Source organism: Zalophus californianus, chromosome 4 (genome assembly GCF_009762305.2).
Source record: "Zalophus californianus isolate mZalCal1 chromosome 4, mZalCal1.pri.v2, whole genome shotgun sequence".
Classification (NCBI taxonomy): domain Eukaryota; kingdom Metazoa; phylum Chordata; class Mammalia; order Carnivora; family Otariidae; genus Zalophus; species Zalophus californianus.
In genome coordinates this window covers 120,789,296-120,810,228 of record NC_045598.1, presented here as the reverse complement: position 1 = coordinate 120,810,228, position 20,933 = coordinate 120,789,296, and the positions used below count along the sequence as shown (strand labels likewise).

General features: G+C 42.0%; 1 protein-coding gene across 2 annotated transcripts in view; it reads left to right on the top strand.

Annotated features, from left to right (window-relative positions):
* CA8 (carbonic anhydrase 8) overlaps nucleotides 1-20,933 on the top strand; it is a 93,574-nt gene that overhangs the window by 42,711 nt on the left and 29,930 nt on the right. For both annotated transcript variants that reach the window (XM_027619381.1, XM_027619374.1), the window contains exons 4-7: nucleotides 2,125-2,220; nucleotides 8,043-8,105; nucleotides 10,780-10,828; nucleotides 12,683-12,795. In XM_027619381.1, coding sequence (XP_027475182.1) covers nucleotides 2,125-2,220; nucleotides 8,043-8,105; nucleotides 10,780-10,828; nucleotides 12,683-12,795 — 321 coding nt within the window. The remainder of the gene's footprint in view (nucleotides 1-2,124; nucleotides 2,221-8,042; nucleotides 8,106-10,779; nucleotides 10,829-12,682; nucleotides 12,796-20,933) is intronic.

The window sequence follows — 20,933 nt, the reverse complement described above, 5'->3', positions numbered from 1 at the left end:
CATACCTAGTTTCCCTGTTTATTAACATCTTACCTTAGCATGTTGTATTTTGTTAGAATTAGTGGACTGAAATCTATACGTGAAGTCTGAATTTTATTGTTTCCTTAGTTTTAAATTAACTTTTCTGTGTTCTAAGAGCTCACCTATGATATTATGTTACATTTAGTTCTTATGTCTCCTTAGGCCCCTTTTGTCACTGACATTTTCTTAGGCTTTCTTGGTTTCTGTTGACCTTGACAGTTCTGAGGAGTACCGGTCAGGTGTTTTGTAGACTGTCCCTCTGCTGAGATCCCTGTGATGTTTTCTTCATGATTAGACTGGGGTTATAGGTTACTGGGGGGAAGACCACGGGGGTAACATGTCATTTTCAGCACATCCTGTCCAGGGTGCACGCTGTCAACATGACTGATGACTGTGGATGCTCACCTTGCTCCCCTGGTCCAGGTGGCATTGGTCCCGTTTCTTCACTGTAAACTCACTCTCTGAAACAAAGTCACCTTGTGCAGCATCCACTTACGGCATGGGGACCCTCAATTTTTTAAAACACAAAAAGACCGTGAAGCAGGTGTTGAAGATCACCTGTGAGTACATGATGTTGCTGAGTTATAAGGAGTGGCAAGGCGAAACACAAAAAGAAACCAGGCTTTATTTATTTATTTATTTTTGGCTTGTTTTGTTTCAGAAAAAATACTCTGTAATGTTGCTATGAGAAGTAAGAAAAACGTTCATTTGAACTTTGTGATTTGCCGAATAAAAATAGCTTTCAACCTTGGGCCTTCTTCGTTTATTTAATTAAGGCAATGGGTTCTTATCTGTTCGCGGTACACTTAACTGTGCCACTGGGACTCCAGCTCTAGTTGGAGCCGGAAGAGGAAAGATTAAAATTGGGCTGTCTTTCATTATTAATTGAAATGTTATAGAGCATTGTTTTCTTAAAGGCAGTGCCTTGATAGTTGCATTTACTGGGCAGTCGCGGTCCATGTTGCTTTTTCATGGCCTGTCCTAGCTTGGCCTTGCATGTGGTCTTTTTCTAGGTTCCGGTTTCTATTACAGGCAGAGGACTTCATTAGCTCCCTCTAGCGGTCAGCTTTATAATCTTGAATTCTAGTTAGGACAGACTCAGCGGGTAGAAAAAGCAAATCGGTGACTATTCTCGGGATGATTTGCCTTCACATTTTAATATGGATGCTAAAATGACATCGTGATTGAATTTTAGCTCTGTCCTTTTGGATTAGAACCGATTTTTAAACGAGGCAGTGTTTTAACGTGGTAAGTAATTATAACTTGATTAAAAGCTATAGTGATGAAGATAGCATTCTGGGCAGAAGGTTTACCTAGCTACTGTTTTACTAAGAACCTCAGTGGGCATTTGATTTTAACCAGGGAATTGAATTTGGCTTCTTGCAAGTGTTTTATCAGTGGTGTAGGAGCAAGTGCATATTCTAGATAAACTTGAAAGCTACAAAGCTTTATGAAGCCAGGAGTGAGGGAGTCCTCCAGAGCATTGTTTGTCATTCCTTCACAGATAAAATTTTATCTCCGGTGCAGGAAATGGCCTTCTTTTAGAGCTCTACGTCAACATTCATTATAGTACCATGACTTTCAGAAGATGCAGCATTACAGGGTCCTAGCTCTGTATATCCTTAGAGAGCTGAAATAATTTACCAGAATTTGAGGCCGGCTTCGTCTTATTTTTGATGGAAATACCAGGTGACACAGTATGTGATTTTGCAGGTACTGATACCTGGAATGAGTGCTGGTGTTTGTGCCTAGACCTGAAGTTTTGTCCTCTCGAGAACCAGAGGGGCTGGCATTTAAGGAAAAGCAACTAAATCAATGTGCAATCTGCCATTGTCCTAAGATGTGCTTCTGATTAGCACTAAAGCAGAACTCAAGAGGCCGCGACCCACTGAGCGGTTGCCTCTGTTGAGAAATAAGAAGAAAGGAACTCCTACAGAGGACCTGGATTAAAGAAGTGGTCTGTGTGTGCCTATTTGGGATACTTGTGTTGCATGTGGTACCATAGAGATGTAACAGATAACAATTAAGGAGAAGTTGGTCTATCTTTGTGGTTCTCACTAGAAATGCATTAATAACGAGGCTATCTGTCTGTTGTTTACCCAGCTCCATCTGATCCACTGGAACTCCACCCTGTTTGGCAGTATTGATGAGGCCGTGGGGAAGCCACATGGCATTGCCATCATTGCTTTGTTTGTTCAGGTAAATCGTCCCCTGCTGTGACTGTTGTATTGTTCAGGGATGCTTATTTCTGATTCCTTTGCAGAATATTTTGTGTGCTCTCTCAATTTTATTACTTTTTAAACTCCTGTGCAGAGAACACATGTAATTTGAAAAGAGAACACTTGATTTTTCTGGCTCGTGAGAGGGCAGCCATATTCATTGGTAGAAAATGGTTCAGTTGGTCAGTAGACCTTTTCTTCCAACTGGCCTTCGGGGTCTTTGGAGAAATGATGTCGAAGATGTCTCCTGAAGGCAAAGTTCATTTTATTAATGAAAAAGGATTTTAGAAAATGTTTTTGGACCCTGGCTTGCTGTGAAATCGAAGAAAAATCAATAATGTAATCATGTAGTAGACTCTTTTAGCTCTTTGTTATTAATAATTTTCAGTCCAAGATGATTTGAAGTGTCCGATAGAAAAACACTGATGAAATAAGACTGGCGAAGATCTTGGTGGATACAGTCAATATAAAGTTTAGATTTGAGCTTGTGGTGGGCACAGGATATTAATTAAATTAATTTCAGACTCGATACTTCCAAAAGTAAAAATTTAATCTAGTTCTCCCCCGTGGATCTTTTTAACTTTGTCTCGTCATCTGTTGGATGTCCTAAAAGATTAAGAGGTAGAAGAGACCCTGCTCTCTCCTTCCCCATCCTACAAGAGAGAAACCAAGGGCCAGAGAGGTCAGTCACTGGTCACAGACACACACAGATTTGGTGTCACCGTCAAGACCAGAAACCATTGCTGTAACTGCAGTTCTGCATGGTTCCAGGCTGCCTCTTGGAGAATGTGGTACTAGAGCGTCATATTAGCCCAGTGATCGTTAGTAACTTAATTTTCCGAAGAGAGCGGGGCCTTCACAAACCTGCCTTTTTTGTGTCGTATATATTTCAATAGTATTATTAAGCACAACAGTTTTCCATTATAAATTTCTCTCTCAGGTATTTGTTGATGTTTGGAAGCAACCATCTGGCTTTAGCCTTTTAATATTTTAAAAATCAGTATCTTGAAAGTATGACACATGTCATAGAATTTAAAAGCAAATTCTTCTAGTTTTAAATGAACCTTCTTACTGTTTACTTCATGGGTTTTTTTGTTTTTTGTTTTGTTTTTTTGTTTTTTGTTTTTTTACAGGCAGGGCCCTGTATTTCTTCTATTTTATAACTGCATTGTAGAAGTAGAATAAAATTACGGTATCAAGGTGTTGGTAAAAATGTTTTGATAATCTTGAATGTACTAAAGTAGTAACTAGTGAAGTCCATTTTTGTAAGCTGAAAAAGTTAATAAAGCACCCAAATTTGAGAAGTTGAGGCAATAGAAGTAGAAGGCAGTGTCTTGTTATTAAAAAATAATGAAATAAAATAATACAAATACCTGAGCAGTCATTTCTAGAAGGGAAGTAGGCATGTTTGTTTCATCTCTGGAGTTGGTATTCAACACATATTTGTGAATGGAGTTAAATATGAGAATATTTTCACTTACTGATCCTTAGCATAGGACAGGTGGCATGGACTACTAGAGCACTAGGCTGCAAGGCAGGACTCTGGGAACCAGCATCAGTATTCCAGGAAGAAGCTCATTGTTGTAGGCCTGGGGAAGCTTGCGAGCATGCGCACTGGTTCTAACTCGCCCTGAGTTTGCTGTGAGGAGAGATTCTCGTTATCTAGGAGAGAGTAAAGTTACAGAAAGACTGCAAGCAGAATTTCGTGAAGGAAAGAAGGACTGATGGGGAGTGTCCACAGAAGCAGAGAGGAGAGGGACTGAAGTCCATCTGGGGCTCTCACACTTTGGCAGGAGGAGTGGGAAAATGGGAGGGGGTCAGCACAGGCAGTGAGCGTAGGTTTCCCTTTCAAGCAGCGTGGCTCAAGAAAAGAAAGACAGATGGGGTAATAACTCGTGCTGATGTATAGGAATGTTCTCTTTGTTTCATTTCAAGATCTGCGATCTGCCTGTATTTTTATTCTGAGCAAAAAGCCACTAGTGCAGATGCAGAGTTTAAAAATACTGGCAAAAAAAGAGGTACTTGATGTAGAAGAAGAGGAGACAAGAGGATGCAGGATGGAGAGCTTTTGTGGATAGACTAACCTTGGAGACCAGGGGGCACCCACCCTTTCTCCAAAACAGAGGGTCAGGAAGAAAGAGTGGGTAGAAATGGGATGGATTTAAAGGTGAAGAAGGGCAGGAAGTTAGAGGAGCTCATGCCTGATGACCTTCATTATCTCTGAGACATACCAAGCAGAATTTATTTCTAGAGCAAGGGAAGCATGGGTGTGGGATTGGGTTTTGAAATAGCCCGGGAGGGGAATGATAATAGACTTGACAGTCAGTGTGGGAGACCCACTTATGACTGAACATCATAGATGGTGTGGGACAAGATCTTGTGGATTGTTCTCTATTCAAGTAGAAGAGTAGGAAATTCTCACAAATTGTTGCATTGATCTCTTTGCAGAGCAGGTGATTTAGGGGGACACAGGGATTAGAGAATTGAGGATGGTTGGAGAGGTATCATTCAGTAGGTAGGAAGGGAAGGAGACAAAGCTAAGAGGCTCCTGGGAGCCGTGGCTCCTCAGATCAGTGAATGGGGAGAGAGAGAGGAGAGGGTAAGAGCTGCATGGATGAGGGGGCGCCTGGGTGGCTCAGTCGTTAAGCGTCTGCCTTCGGCTCAGGTCATGATCCCGGGGTGTTGGGATCAAGCCCCACATTGGGCTCCCTGCTCTGCGGGAAGCCTGCTTCTCCCTCTCCCACTACCCCCTGCTTGTGTTCCCTCTTTTGCTGTCTCTCTCTCTGTCAAGTAAAAAATAAAATCTTAAAAAAAAAAAAAAAGCTGCATGGATGAGAAGCTGTGGTCAGGGGGAATGGTCTTCGGAGCTGAAGTTTTCGGAGTGAAAACAAATTCAGGGAATGTTCTCAGGATGGCTGCTGAGGTGGAAGGGGGCTGATAGCCATGGGCTGAGGGGTGAAGATGCATTCCAGGGAGTTGAAGTCCTCCGTAGTGGCGGCAGGAGGTGATGATGATGGGGGAGTGACCAGTGGGTCGTTTTTTTAAAAAACTTGGCGACAGTTGAACTTCACCACAAGTAGTAGAGCATGGCAGTATCTGAGGAGGATGGTCCACTCCGAGGAGGACGGCCTTGTGCCCGTGGGTCAGAGTATGCATCGGAGGGTACCCGCAGGGCACTGACCACAGCTTTCAGCCCTGTCTCTGGGGGAGACTGCACAGCGTCCACTTGGAAGGCCTGGGAGAGCTGGGCCTTGAGCAGCCCTGAGGGGTTCACACAGACAAGCAGGCGGTGGCACCCTGTTGCAGAGGGCACAGCGAAAATGAGGTGAGGTTAGAGTGAGAAGTGGAAAAGCACAGGGCCAGGGCTGGGCAGGGCTGACAGGTTGCCTTTTGGATGGTGAGAGGTAAGGAGGTAATGGGTCTCGTGGTTCTTGGCACCAGGCTGTGTTGTCACCTGGACTGCTCTAGGATTTGGGGGACTCGGCTGTGCAGAGTAGCGTCTGTACTTGCTGTTTGGTGGTTATCACCTCTTCCTACAGAAATCTGGCAAAGAAGGAAAGGGAAGAGATGGAGTAATATTGCAGATCTAAAACTCTTGCCCATAAAGTATGGAATCTTTATGGAAGGAGGAACCTGTGAGAGTTAAGTGCTAATATATGTAAAAACTGTGTTTGATGCTGTTTGGCTTTCTGAGTAAGGATAATAATGGGTGATACTAATTGAATGAGGCTGGTTCATGTCCTCTTCTGAGGTCTTTGCTGTGGTCTTCTCTTCAACCCTATCACTTTTATCCGCCCTCCCCGACCCTCCCCTACTGGATAGACGAGGCAGCTGAAGGACAGGGAGGTTAAGTAAACTTGCTTACGGCTAAAAACAGGACCAGAAGCTGGCCTCCAGCATAAGCGGCCTTGCTCCTGAACCACTACAGTATGTGGCCTTACAGCATTCAGATAAGGACTCTTCAAAGAGTTGCAATCTGACGGGAGATGCATGAAAGGAAAACAGCCAACGGAGGCGTAGTCCTCCGAATGCTACGTCACGGTTAAACCAGTACAGCGAAGGGAGGTCGGGTGCCCCGGAGACCGGGCCCGGGCTTCTGCACTATGCGTGCGCTTGCCTGAAGTATTATTTTCTGAACTTTAGAGAATTCATTTTGCATCTTTAAAGCCCGTCTGAGGAATGGCAGACACTTGGGAAATAGTTGAAGTCTTGACTCTTTTGAACCGATTGGCCTATCTTAGATGATGTAAATGTCTTGTCTCTTTTCTTTGCTTTCTGATGCCCTTTCACCTGGCATATTTCACACGTGGTACACGTGACGAGAAACAGGGAACGTGGACATGTTGACAGCTTTTCGAGCTCCTGTTGGTCATCCTGCACAAATTTGTGCAGAAGAGAAAAAGCAAATGATAACGTTCTTTATCTCAGATTTTAAATTACCTCCTGTCGTTACTGTCCTCCATTATCATGGACCATTGAAACCCGGTTGAAAAGTGGAAATCAGATGGTGTTTATAATTTTTAAAGTTAAAGTCAAGAATACTTAATGTCAAATTTCTTTTGAAACCTCACATTCTTTGGAGCATTTTTTACACTAAAAATGTGTAATGGTATATAGTGTTTTAAAGTAGAAATCTGTGAACAGCATATTCTGATGTATTTAAGAATAAAATGGTGATTGTACAATTATGTCCAATCTTTTTTAAAAAGGTTTTATTTATTTGAGAGAGAGTGAGCATGAGTGGGGGCGGTGGGGAGAGGGGCAGAGGGAGAGGGAAAAGCAGGCTCCCTGCTGAGTAGGGTTCGATCCCGGGACCCTGGGATCATGACCCGAGCCTAAGGCAGACACTTAACTGACTGAGCCACCCAGGCATCCCCAGCATAGGTACAATCTTATAACAATGATCTAGAATGCCAGAGGCAAAAATGAAAGGGTTTGGAAAGTAATGAGCAATTTTAATTCAGAAATATTCTTGAAATGTTTATATTGCAGTATTCTATCATTTGATATACAGTTGGCCCTTGAACAAACATGAATTTGGACTACATGGGTCCACTTATACATGGATTTTTTACAGTACTGTAAATGTATTTTCTCCTTCTTGTGATTTTCCTAATAACATTTTCTTTTCTCTAGCTGACTTTATTGTGAGAATAGAGCATATGATGCATGTCACATTCAAAATACATGTTAATTGACTATTGTTATCAGTAAGGCTTCTGGTCAACAGTAGGCTATTAGTTTAGTTTTTGGGGGAGTCAAACATTATACGCGATTTTCAACGGCACAGGGGTCAGTGTTCAGGGGTCGACTGCAGATAACACAGTGGGTGATAATCTGTACACAGCAAGATGAATTTAGAATGAATTCTTTAAAATGTCTAAGAGCTAAGTTTTTTTTTTTTTTTTTTTAAGATTTTATGTATTTGACCGAGACACAGTGAGGCAGGGAACACAAGCAGGGGGAGTGGGAGAGGGAGAAGCAGGCTTCCCGCCAAGCAAGGAGCCCAGTGCGGGGCTCGACCCTAGGACCCTGGGATCATGACCTGAGCCGAAGGCAGACGCTTAACCGACTGAGCCACCCAGGTGCCCCAAGAACTAATACTTCTGTACTAGCCTCTCTTACAACTTTAATTTCTCTATGTAGATGTTGACCTGGTTATTATTGAAAAGGTATTTTACTTATTCCCTGAGAAGGAAATTCAGGTAGACTTGAGCTTCACTTTCTGTTAGTTCTTTTGGAGGAAAGCAAAGTATTTAAAGATGGTTGTGGTATGTATGGTTTATGCTTTGTGTATTACAGATAGGAAAAGAGCACGTAGGCTTGAAGGCTGTGACTGAAATCCTCCAGGATATCCAGTACAAGGTAAGTTTTTATTTAAAAGAAAATAAAAATACTGGTTATGAAAGCAGACCCCAAGACCACTCTCAGATTTGATGATTTGCTCCAAGGGCTCAGAGTAGCTGTTATTCTCATGGTTGTGGTTTATGACAGAGGAACACTACAGATCAAAAGCGAGGACAATGCAAAGGTTCGCGGGGCCAAGTCCAGGAGAAACCAGGCATAAGCTTCCAGCTGTGCCCTCCCAGTGGAATCACATGGGAATGAACCTAAATCTTTCGGCAGTGATGTGCCACAACGTGTGTGAAGTGTGACCAACCAGGGAAGCCTAGCTGAGCCTTTGTGTATAGGGATTTTATGAGGGGTCAGTTATGTGAGCATGCAGTATCTGTGTAACTGACCTCCGCTACCCTGCCTCCATCCTTTCCAGCCCCAGCCCCAGCCAAACCAAGCCTTCATCACAAATCACATTGTCGGGGTAAACTGCTGCGGTCCAACTGGTACAGCATGGCCCGAGGCCTCAGGCGTACAAAACCACTCTTATCAGGCAGAATATCCCAAGACCTCAGAGCCCATCAAAGCCAGTCCTCAAGACAGGCAGCTTTTTTTTTTAAAGATTTTATTTATTTATTTGACAGAGAGAGACAGCGAGAGCAGGAACACAAGCAGGGGGAGTGGGAGAGGGAGAAGCAGGCTTCCCGCCAAGCAGGGAGCCCGATGTGGGACTCGATCCCAGGACCCTGGGACCATGACCCGAGCCGAAGGCAGACGCCTAAGGACTGAGCCACCCAGGCGCCCAAGATAGGCAGCTTTTTGAGCAACCCAGGCCTGCTGAGTTAACCCTTTCCGCCCATTGGTTGTAGGAAAGTTGTGTAAATGACACAAAAATTATGGCGACTATACTTCAAAGCATTTATGTTAAAAAAAGAAGAAAGGCAAGTACACATAAGCTGTAAGATCACATATCTCGGAGAAGGTGATTTAGTTTGATACGACTCTGTAGTGCTTCAGCCCGCCTTTGCTGGGAAGCCAAGTTCTGTCATAACCAGTACCTTTTACGCTCACGTTGAATCGATTGAATCTGAGTGGCCTTGGAGGGCAGTAGTTTAATCCTGGTGGATGGCTGCTGCAGATACAGCATAGAGATTCAGAGACCCAAGGCCGATCCAAAAATCCATCTGAGAATGAAGTCTGATTAGCTCTAGGCCAGCGCAAACCCAGGGCATCTTGGACCAGGCAAAAACATCTACCATAGATTTCCTGAGCAGGCTTAGAATGAATCCAGCTACCAAGGGAAGGCACAGACTAGTCAAAAAGCTGGTAGGAAGAGGGAAGGACACATTTTGACTGACGTTTGTCCAATGGAAACGGGTTGAGAAATTTTCTTTTATTGCTTCAGCTCATACAACATCCGTCTTTGTGGAATACAGGGGGCTGGTGGGAAGCAGGTAAGCTGGATTCTTTATTGTGTCACATAGTTCCTAGAAGTAAGGAAGAGACTAAGAGGTTACACATTAACTTGCCCTGTTATGTCTGCATTGATAGAGTCATCTTACAAGAGACCTCCAACTGCTGGGACAGGTCTGTTTGCCTCTAGGGCCTGAGCAATTTAAGTGGCACTATTTAAAATAGTGATTGCAAATGTGACTGTTGAACAATGGCACAAATATTTTAGTGAAATTCTTTAGTTTTATTGAAATTTAAATACAACTTTGATAAAAGTTGCTTAGAATTGAATTTTTTTTTTAAAGATTTATTTATTTGAGAGAGAGCACAAGCTGGAGGGGAGAGGGAGAGAGAATCTCAAGCAGACTCGATGCTGAATGCAGAGCCTGTCTCAGGGCTCAATCTCAGGACCCTGAGACCATGACCTGAACCGAAACCGAGTCAGACGTTTAACCCGCTGAGCCACCCAGGCGCCCATAGAATTGGAATATTTTCATTCAGGTGTTAGTTTTCCCTCTCTGTAGGAAGAGAGCATCTACAATAGATCCTAGAGACAAGTTACCAAATGCAAATGAAACAAAATGAGAATTTAGGAGGCAGGTTGTAATGCCGAGAAGGTTAGGAGCTGAGGTCAGAGTAGCAGGGGGAAGGTCATTTCAAAAGCATTCTCTGAACCAACCAGGGTACAGGCATTTTACACCAAAGCCCAACTCTCTGGTGTTGGATGTGCTAGGAGCAGGAAAAGTGGGACAGACAGACATTGGACAGACAGTTGTAAGTTTCACTCTGAAATTATAGGGGAAATTGAACTGTGGTCGCAAAGAAATAGCCATGGACTCAGAGCAGGAGTGCCTTGTTGGAATCAGCCGATGTGGCTCCAGTGAGAAGACAGAGTGAGACAGCGCCAGATGTGTGCAGTCTGGGGTGCCGTTTGGGAAAGATGTCAACCTGCGTTTTCAGTGCTAACAATTTTTTTATTCTAAAATTGAGGAGTCTTGGGGCGCCTGGGTGTCTCAGTTCGTTAAGCGGCTGCCTTCAGCTCAGGTCATGGTCCCAGGGTCCTGGGATCGAGCCCCGCATCGGGCTCCCTGCTCAGCGGGAAGCCTGCTTCTCCCTCTCCCACTCCCCCTGCTTGTGTTCCCTCTCTCACTGTGTCTCTCTCTGTCAAATAAATAAAATCTTAAAAAAAAATAAAAAATAATAAAATTTAGGAGTCTTATGATAACATATGGTGAATTCTTTTCTTTTTCAGGGGAAGTCCAAAACAATACCCTGCTTCAATCCTAACACTTTATTACCAGGTAGGTGTTAATCTTGCTCTCATCAGGTGAATTTTAAGTGTGTGAATATGATTGCATTGTTTACTTCCCAATACGTATAGCTATATGTTATTAGTTAATAAAGTTTCTTTACAATTTATATTCTCTGTAGTAGGTAGCAGTTTCAGACTGCTCTACACATGGGAGTAAACCTTTTGAAATAATAAACATTTTGGGCGCCTGGGTGGTTCAGTTGGTTAAGCGACTGCCTTCGGCTCAGGTCATGATCCTGGAGTCCCGGGATCGAGTCCCACGTCGGACTCCCTGCTCGGCGGGGAGTCTGCTTCTCCCTCTGACCCTCTGACCCTCTTCCCTCTTGTGCTCTCTATCTCTCATTCTCTCTCTCTCAAATAAATAGATAAAATCTTTAAAAAAAAAAAAAAAAAAAAAAAAAAGAAATAATAAACATTTTGTCCCTTTTTCCATTATTCTCTGAAGAGTTTCCTTTGGATTTTCATTTGCAAAAATTGCTACCTCTGTGTAAAGCATGAGCATAATAACATAATTTTGATATACTTCTAGGATTGGTCAGTGAGGTTCTTACTAATCTCTAGAGTGAATTAAGTTTTGTATCTAATTTTATAAGGTAAACTCTTTGCAGTGCTACTATCATATAGATGTTATTCTAATTATTTAGGTATACCTACACAGGTAAGAATTGCGTATAAAATACTCAAAACATAGTTTGTAGCTAAAGGTTGTTTTGTACAAAATTTTGGTCTTCACATTCTTCTGCCTAAATTATATGCTGTTTCTTAGTGTTTTATTTATTTATTTATTTTTAAAAGATTTTATATATTTATTTGACAGAGAGAGACACACAGAGAGAGGGAACACAAGCAGGGGGAGTGGGAGAGGGAGAAGCAGGCTTCCTGCTGAACAGGGAGCCCGATGCGGGGCTTGATCCCAGGACCCTGGGATCACGACCTGAGCCAAAGGCAGATGCTTAATGACTGAGCCACGCAAGCGCCCCTGTTTTTTAGTGTTTTAAACAAAACCAAATAGGTTGATGCACTGTATGTATCATCTACGGCCTACATTTAATTGCTTTACAACAAACCAGATTTTGCCATGTGTTGAACATTTTTATCCACCATATTTGATCGAGAGTTCTTCTAATGCAGAACTAAAAGATTACATAGGAATGATTTGTTTTGTCCTGTCATAATAGGACTTCGTGTTTTGCTGTTGAGGGAGATGTATAGAGAGGGCTAAAACAGAATGTTTAAAAACACAGTCTTTGAAGTCAGACTGCTTGGTTTTGAATCTGGCTCTGCCAGTTATTAGCTGGGTGACCTTGGGCAAATTATGTAACCCTCTGTGGTACAGTTTCCCCATCTGAAAAATGGGGCTAATAATAGTACCATAATAGTACCTGTCTCCTTGGTTTGTTGTAAGGGTTAAATGAGTTCATGTGAAATGCTTAGAATAGTGCCTCACATTTAGTTGGTATTGGGTTAGGTGATGAATAAGTCAGGTAAATCCTTCAATAAAGTAAAAAACAACACAGATACACTTCTTCTAAAGTGACTAAACTGGATCTGTACATACACACATATATGTATATATCAAGTTTGGATAGCCATCTTTGGCTTATATAGTGATACATGGATAGAAATCACTATAAATACTAGGAAGAGGGCTCATCATATTTTCCTGTTGGTTATTTTCTCCGTGATGATTAGTTTAAGAATGCATGTGTGAGGCTGTAGTTTAAAATGACTCATTCTGAAAAGTGTTGTTTATAGGCAGTTTGTAATTTTGAAAATTATTGTTGGCATCTTCGAAATTATTAATTAATTTACTGTTTTGTGACGTGGCCACCCGGTTGCACAGATCCTTTGCTGCGGGATTATTGGGTGTATGAAGGCTCTCTTACCATTCCACCTTGCAGCGAAGGTGTTACCTGGATATTATTCCGATACCCTTTAACTATATCTCAGCTGCAGGTGAGTACAGCACTTTAAATCTTTCAGAAGAAGTTCTGAGTTAAAGGTTAAATATTATTTCTGTAAAAGGGAAATGTCTGTTTTATGTTTTATCTTCCTTTAGATCAGTCACATCTTCGCAGATGAAAGTTAGATGGTCTTGAACCAGTGAAAGCAATTGAAAGGTCAGGGATGAATAAAACCCAGCTATCGTTTATGATCTGTATTTTAAAAGTTAGTTTTTATAGAGTAAATACAAGTCACTGAAATAGTCAGACTTTTGATTAGTCTAGTTATTTCTTTGTGTGGGATTCCCCAGGACTGGAGAGGAGAAAGGTCTTGGAAGTGAAAATGTTGCTTATTTCTGTGAGTCATGTGGGCTTTGTAATACTTCTTCCTTCGCTTGCACAGGAAAAGTTCTGTAAGCAGAAGGGTGAAGGAGGTAAAAAGAATGCTCTGGGAAGAGCCAGATTGTTCTCTAGCTCCACTTCTGGTCACCTGCTTCTCACCTTGGGCTTTGCATAGGTGCTCTAAATGCTGATTCACAGTGGGTGGGGGCACTGAGTTGAACTGTCATGCTGGTGGAACATGAGGCAACATCATTATAATGTGTTTAAATAATGATTTTGATATTATTTCAAAAGAGGTGCTTTAAATATCTCCTGTCCTCCAGGGAGCTCAGGGATGTGTTCTAAAAGGCTGTATTTTTTCCTTCATGATCAACCTCAGAAGGCTTAGGCTGTACTCCAAACAAAATGAAGTTTCCTTTAGTGACTTTCTACAAATTTTTATTACATCTCCTATCACTTTCTAAGAACTTTAAGTGTATTAACTACTCAGTAAAGCCTTCCTTTGCTTGTCCTTAAATCTTCAAAATCCTTTCAACTTTTAACAGTTTCTTCTTTTTCTTTTTCTAAGGATTAATTTTTAAAACTTCCCAATTTAGCTTCTCCATCCTTTTACAGACTTTGATCACACCACCTTTAGGCTTTTGTATTTTTAATATGACAGATCCCTTATTTATTCATTTATCCCTATGTTCTTAAAAGAAACTATTCCTGAATGCCAAGCAGACACACAAAGAATATAGAGATTAAAACACAGTCTTTACCCTCAAAATGTTTACCACAGAGTAGAAGAAGCAGACAATCATACAGACGGTTGTGTTGATTGTGAGAAGTAAGGTGCTCCAGACACACATAGGAAAGAAACCCAACCTGGCCTGGGTGGGACCGGGAGTAATTCCTGAAAAATGTTAGGAGTAAGTCTGGTAAAGGAGAGGAAAGAAATTAGAAATTTGAGTCTAATGTTAGGGATAGAAGTTTGGACTAATAATTATGGGTTTGGATTTTAACCACAAAGATGGTAGCTGCTGTAACAAATAAACATCAACATTCCAGTGACCTCTCACAGAAGAGATTTATTCATTTATTTTTAAAGAGTTATTTATTTTAGAGAGAGAGAGAGAGAGAGCGCGAGCACGGGTGCGTGCACCTGCCAACTCAGGGGAGGGGCAGAGGGAGAGAGAGTCTTAAGCAGACTCCCTGCTGAGCTGGGAAGTGGATTCAGGATTCATGTCCAGGAAGGAGAAGAAATGGATTTGATGATGAGTTGAGCTCAAGTTGAGGAGGAGACAGGACAGTCGGCTGATTGCCAAACCTCAGTACAGCTGGAGGAGATGGCACCACGCAGGGAGCTAAGAAGGACTTAACTTAAGGACACCTGAGAGGGAGTGATGTCCTGGGGCCCAGGATGGGAGAGAGGATGGCCCACATGTGGAGGAGGGGAGGGAAGTTAATAGTGACAGATGCCTCAGAGAATTTAAGTAGGGTGGGTGCTGCTCGCCTGAGTGGCAAATAACCATGCCTTATAGCAATGGGCCCAGGTGCCAGTGGGTGGTTTTAAGATCCCACCCGGTTCCGGGTGATTGTCACTGGTTTGGGTGCTTAACCACTGTCCCCTTTCAACTCCCGCCCTTTATGATATCACAGTTCCTTTGAGATCCTCTTTCTATATGAGACCTTGTCGGGAAAATCTCACTGGTACTAGAGAAGGTTTCTACCTTTTTGGCCTGTTTTGTGTTCTCAGTTGGAGGAGTTTGGTTTCTTTTGACAGAAACACAGAACGAGACCTTCAGAGGCTGATGTGGACATAGAGATTTAGGGCTCATTGGCATAGGAGAAGGAGCCAAGGGACACGAACAAATGAGATGAAAGAAAAGAGTATGGGAAAAGAAGAGTGGAGAAGATGGGAGAAACAGTCTCTTGGAGGTTTTCCTGAGAAAATTTTTATAAGAGAACTCTTTTACAAGAGAACTTTCAAAGCTGGTAGGGTCCCATGGGACTTACTACTCTCCATTTGCCATCTGGTTACTCCAAGTCACTTCTCTCGCTGATACCACATTTCCGAAGCAGGGAAGAAGGTTTGGGATGAGCAGGTGGGTATGTGAAGGCCGTTGTTGGCTGACCGATCCAGGTCAGACTGAGACTGCAGCTTCAGCTGTCCTAAGCTGGGGCGGGAGAGTTGTGATTGTTCTGGGAATGACGTATATCAAAGATCGAACATCCCTCTGCATTTACTTTTCCTACATCTTGCTTTTAGGGGCAGTGATACACATTTTCTCATTGTTGCAGCAAGTAGCACAACATCTTAGACGACTAAGTTTCAAAACAATGAAGCTTAATAAGCAATATGTTTTGCTGGGGACTCATTCATTGGCCTTTACATGTCCCTGATTCTATGAACACAAGCAAATTACTGATAAGGTAATATGTTGCTGTAGTCCCATCTTCCTTTACCCTTGTCATAGTCAGATGTTAGGATGTGGAATTTCTCCTTTGAGAATAAGGTAGATAATTTATTCATTAATTCATGCATTCGTTGATGAATTTGGTAATTTGGCATTTTCTATATTCCAGGAGCTGTAGTAATAAGCACTGCAAGTGGAGGACCAATAAGACATGGTTCTGACCTCAAGGAATTCACCATCTGGGGGGAAAGGCAAATATGTTCACATTGAAAGAATAGTAATTTCATGTGAACAGTGCTTTGGTATGACATGAATATGCCCTAGCACATAGGACGGGTACCTAATAAGATTTAGCCATCTGGTAGACCTTCCCCAGGCCAGATAATGGGGTGTGGCGCGAGTGTTACTGGGCATTGCTGACTGGGGAAGAAGAGCCTGCATGGGCACAGAGGCCTTTGGAGATGCCCACTGTTAGTGTAAAGGGCCAGGGTCATGAGATGCAATTGGAGAGGAGATCACGGGCCTGACACTCACCAAAGAACCTTGATGTTGTGCTGTGGAGGCTTCCTGAAGGCAGCAAGGAATTCCTGGAACACTGTGAGAAAGAGAGAGAGACAAGACCAAGTCTGAATTTGAGAAACCTCTCTGTAGCTCCCGTATGAAGATGTCAATCTAGTTAAGATTGTGAAGTGGGATGAAAGGAGAGGAATGGCTTTAGAAATAATAAAGCAGTAGAGTCAGTAGAATTGGTGACTGACGACATAGGAAGGTTTTCAGGGAGGACGAAGCCGCATATTACTCCCTGGATTTTGGCTTGAGTGACTAATGAGTGTAATGTCGCTCTTCACCATGACAGGGGATAAAAATGGAAGAGCAGGCTTTATGCAGAGTATTATGAGTTTGTGGTTGTAAATGCTGAGAGTTTGAGGATGCCTTTGAGACATCCCAAGAAAGGGGTATAATACATAGGTGATGGTTGAAGCCACATGTGGAGAAGAGGAGATCCTTTAGGGAGACAAAAAGAAACAATGCAGAGCATGGGGAGGGGAGCTGATAAGGGTGTGCATTGGCATAGTTGTCCCCGTGGAATGACTCAAGGGGTGGGAAGAGTCAGGAGGTTGGTGGGATGTAATGTCTGGAAGCCAAGGGAGGTGTGAGTTTTAAGGAGGGAGGGAGTGGAGAGATGGAAAGTATCAGATTTCTGCACAAACATTAAGCGAAGGGTGGAAAAGTATTAATTGGATTGAGCCACAAGGAGAGGTCTCAGGCATGGAGATGAAATCGAAGAAGCTGAGTCTGCAGTCCCATTTGTTCAGCATTGCTCTATTTAGGGGTATTTTTCTAAAAATAGATCAAACCTTTTAGTGAAAAATAAAACTTTATCAGCACAATAAATTTCTGTTTATTGGAAGTTAGCTGAGATTAACCTTGTTGAGCCACAAAAGAGAACATTCTTAAATTCCTCTTGGAATTCCATTAAGAATTCCCTTGCCAGCATGTTAATGCGTGGGAATGGTACTGTTGAACCATACTGTGAATGTTAACTGATGTTCTGTAAATGTGAGCAGTAAAAGTTTTACTCCCCTGTTGACTAGCACATTATGCCAAAATTCAGAGACAAATCACTGTGCCTGCCTTTGTGTCTGGCTGGCTTCAAAGGGAACCTTGCTTTCTATTATCCCTTTGAGTAAGGCCAGTGACAGACTCTAATAACCCTCACCCACCAAGTCATTTCCTCAATTGTTGGGAAAAGCCATATCTTCCTAATTGGGAGCCAAAGCCAGAGGAATGTGTTTTGGAAAGAATAACATCAACTGCTCTTGAAAATAGATGACTTTCCAATTAGCTGCATCTTTTTAAGAAAAAAGATTAGGTACTATTAGCACAAAGCTCCATTACAGCATCTGTTCAGAGGACATCGGTGTTAAAATGCGCTCGTGTGCGCGCGCGTGCGCGCACACACACACACACACACACACACACACACACACACATTAAAATGCATTTTAGGTTGATTTTGGGGAAAAAAATTGTAATTTTTGGAGAATGTAAATTAGTCTGTTCTTGACTCAAATATTTCACTGTTGCTGCTCATATAACTTCAGAGAAAGCAGAGCAAAAATAGAAAGGGTCCAGAGAGGGCAGGAAAAATGAGAAAAGGGAAAGATGGGATTCTAGAATTCAGACCAAGAAAAATTGAGATGTCTCCTATTACTGCCGTTAAAGAGGAAGAGAGATGGAGGGAGGGGTTATAAAATATTATTTGTATGTAAAATAACAAAAGGAACGGCCAGTAGTAGGTAGAGTCTTTGCATAGCTGAGTATTTTGAGAAATATAAAACTTTGTATTGAAGAAAAAATGTTTCCTTTTAGATCTTGGGGTTAATGTATGTAAATTAAGCTGCTGGGTATTATTATGGAAACAACTGGTCTCTTGAAATGTACCATCTGCCATAGGATAAGAACGTCTGCACTAGCCACATTAAAGAAAAGGCTCTAAATCATCGTAGTTTTTAATGAAATGCACAGCATCTCAATTAAGGAGGAGTCATCTGTTGACGTGCAGTGTTGACAGTTAAGCCTATCATGGAACATTCACATCCTCCTGGGTATCAGAATTCTAGAGTAAGCAACTGGAAGCCTCTGCTCAACTGAATTTTTTCATCTTATGCTTGGTTAGCATACCATATGCTAGGGGAAAAAAACATGCAACTGGATGGATTTGAATATGTGTAATTTTATTTTGCTATGATCTATAACTGTTAAATTACTTTTCAATAAATAGTGGTCTAAGCATTAGGAAGCTGAAGGAAAAAATTTTTTCAGCTGAATTGTTATGTTTGGAGATGAGATTCCAAGAACAGAATAAAATACCAAATTTCATCAAATCTGTCAACAAATTATAAGACCCATCCTGATTTTCAGAGACATGAAAATGTGAACAATATTCAAAATTGATAATATGGCATGTGTGCAAGTATGCATGCATACACAGAGATATTGATTAAGTTTTACTCTCCATTTTCTACTTTGCTTCTCTCTTTTTCTGTTTCCCCCTTACTCATCTATTCCTACTTCTTAGTTTATCTGCTTTCTCCAGTTAGATGCGCCTGTCTTTGTTTTTTTCTTTCTCTTTCAACTCCAGTAATACCAGGGAAGCAAAGGAACATAAATGTGTTCACTGTTTTTCACTATGTGGATATTTGTCTGTAAGAACTTGGAAAACCACTTTAATTTTCTTTTCTTCTCGGTTGCCTCCTCTTCTTCCTTCCCCATTACATATTTCTGAGAGGTTGAGAAGTGGGACTCTTCCTAGCCCCGACAGCCCAAGTCAGGGTATGGTGTGTGCTTGGCTGGTGGGATCTGAGAGCCCACCTGGTCCTGGGTGACCAAAGAGGTCCAGTTAGGTTCAGGACTCAGCAGCAGGGCCTTTCTTGTCTGTGTGCTTCCCACATGGGTTCTAAAGACCCAAGTTGCTGTGGGACCACCACGTGGTCATGTTTGAAAATGATTTCAAGTGATGGGGAACATTTGTTGTGAATTTTCTTCCGTATCCATGATTCTCAAACTTGGGTGGGCTTGTTTGAACACAAATTGCTGGGCCCCACCCCAGAGTTGCCGATCCAGTAGGACTGGGAGAGGAACTTATTCCAGGAAGCACACTTTGAGGACCCCTGTTTCTTGTCTACTGGAATTTACCTCCGTATGTAATTTAGAACCGCATTCTAATAGCAGAATGCAGAGTTTCTTAAGGAAAGCACTGACTATCCAGTGGAAACCATGTGAGCCACATACATAAGATTAAAATTTCTAGTGTCCACAATAAAACAATCTAAATATCAATAGCTGAAATGAATTTAAATAGTATATTTTAACCCAGTGTACCCCAAATACCATTTTAACATGCAGTGAATATAAAAAAGCATGGGTGGGATTTTTTTACATGGTTACTTCATGCTAAATCTGACTTCAGGGTATGTCCTGCGTTGCCAGCACATCTCAGTTCAGACCAGTCGCATTTCAGATGCTCAGTGGCCACACTGAGATAGTGCAACTCTAGATTCTCCTGGCACACTCCTTCCCTTTCTTAAAACGTGTGGTTTTTAGGCACTTGAGGGGAGTTTGGGATGTATTTCCTCAGTGTCTTCCATGATAGAGAGTGCTTCCTCTGTGGTCACAAACTCTAGACTGTAATTCTTTTTTTTTTTTTTTAAGATTTTATTTATTTGACAGAAAGAGAGAGCATGTGCAGGGGGAGTGGCAAGCAGAGAGAGAGGGAGAAGCAGGCCCCCTGCTGAGCAGGGAGCCCGATGCGGGACTTGATTCCAGGACCCCGAGATCATGACTGGAGCCAAAGACAGATGCTTAACTGACTGAGCCACCCAGGCGCTCTAGACTGTAATTCTTGACTAAGTTTGCGTTATGTGTAGCTCCTCAGTAGCTGCCCTCAAGTGAAGATGGGAAGACCCCTGGCAGAGACCAGGACTGGGGATTGGAAGAAGGGCAAGTTGGCATCAGTCGTACTGGGCAGAGGATCTTCTCTTCTCTGAGCTCTTCCTCAGAAAAATTAGAACGATGAGACTAAGGAGTCAGTGACAGATGAGTTGGTTTATGGATGAGAAGTCTTTAAAAAAAAAAACAATGATTTTAGAAAAAAAGTGAGATAGTGGGTTGAAGAAAATGAAATAAAAACAATAAGACTGAGTACATGAAAGGCGGAGAGTCCTATCAATGACATAATCTCAGTATATATACGTTATTTATGGACTATTTAAGTATAGCTGGCTTTTGACTCTTAACTTGATGGCTTCCATCAGGAATTATATTACTCTAATTCATGTATTTCATTGCCTGATGATAAAAAATAAGATGAGAACGTTGACTTTGATGTGTTCTTTTTCTCTTAATTTTAACGTGGTAACAGAGATGCAAGTGAAAAGACATTTGTGAGAGCATATGCACAGGAACTTGGGAACTTTTAAAAATAATTAGTGCCAAACCCTAAGCCCTGTAAATTAGCACTTTAAATGCACTCCTAAAGAAAACGGTTTTAAAGCTGAACTTTGAGTGAATAATCTGGTTCATGAGTCAGTGAAGGTTGGAGTCAATGCTTTAGACCAAGCAGAGTGCACGCGTGATTCAGAGAATAGCTGTTCAACTCTGCTACCTTCAGAAGACAAGCACGTCTCCCTGAAGCTTGGGTTTCTGTCCTCTCTTTCTTGTAAATTGGTTAAAAACTAATAGCCATGTTTAAGTAGAGTAACATTAAAAATTGACGAAATCATCCCTACTGATACGTGTGATAGTCTCTCTACTGCCCTGACATTTGAATTTCGTGGCAGACTTTTATCCTGATATTATTCTGCTCGTTTTTCACTCTCTCTCTCTCTCTTCAGTGGGAGATACCACA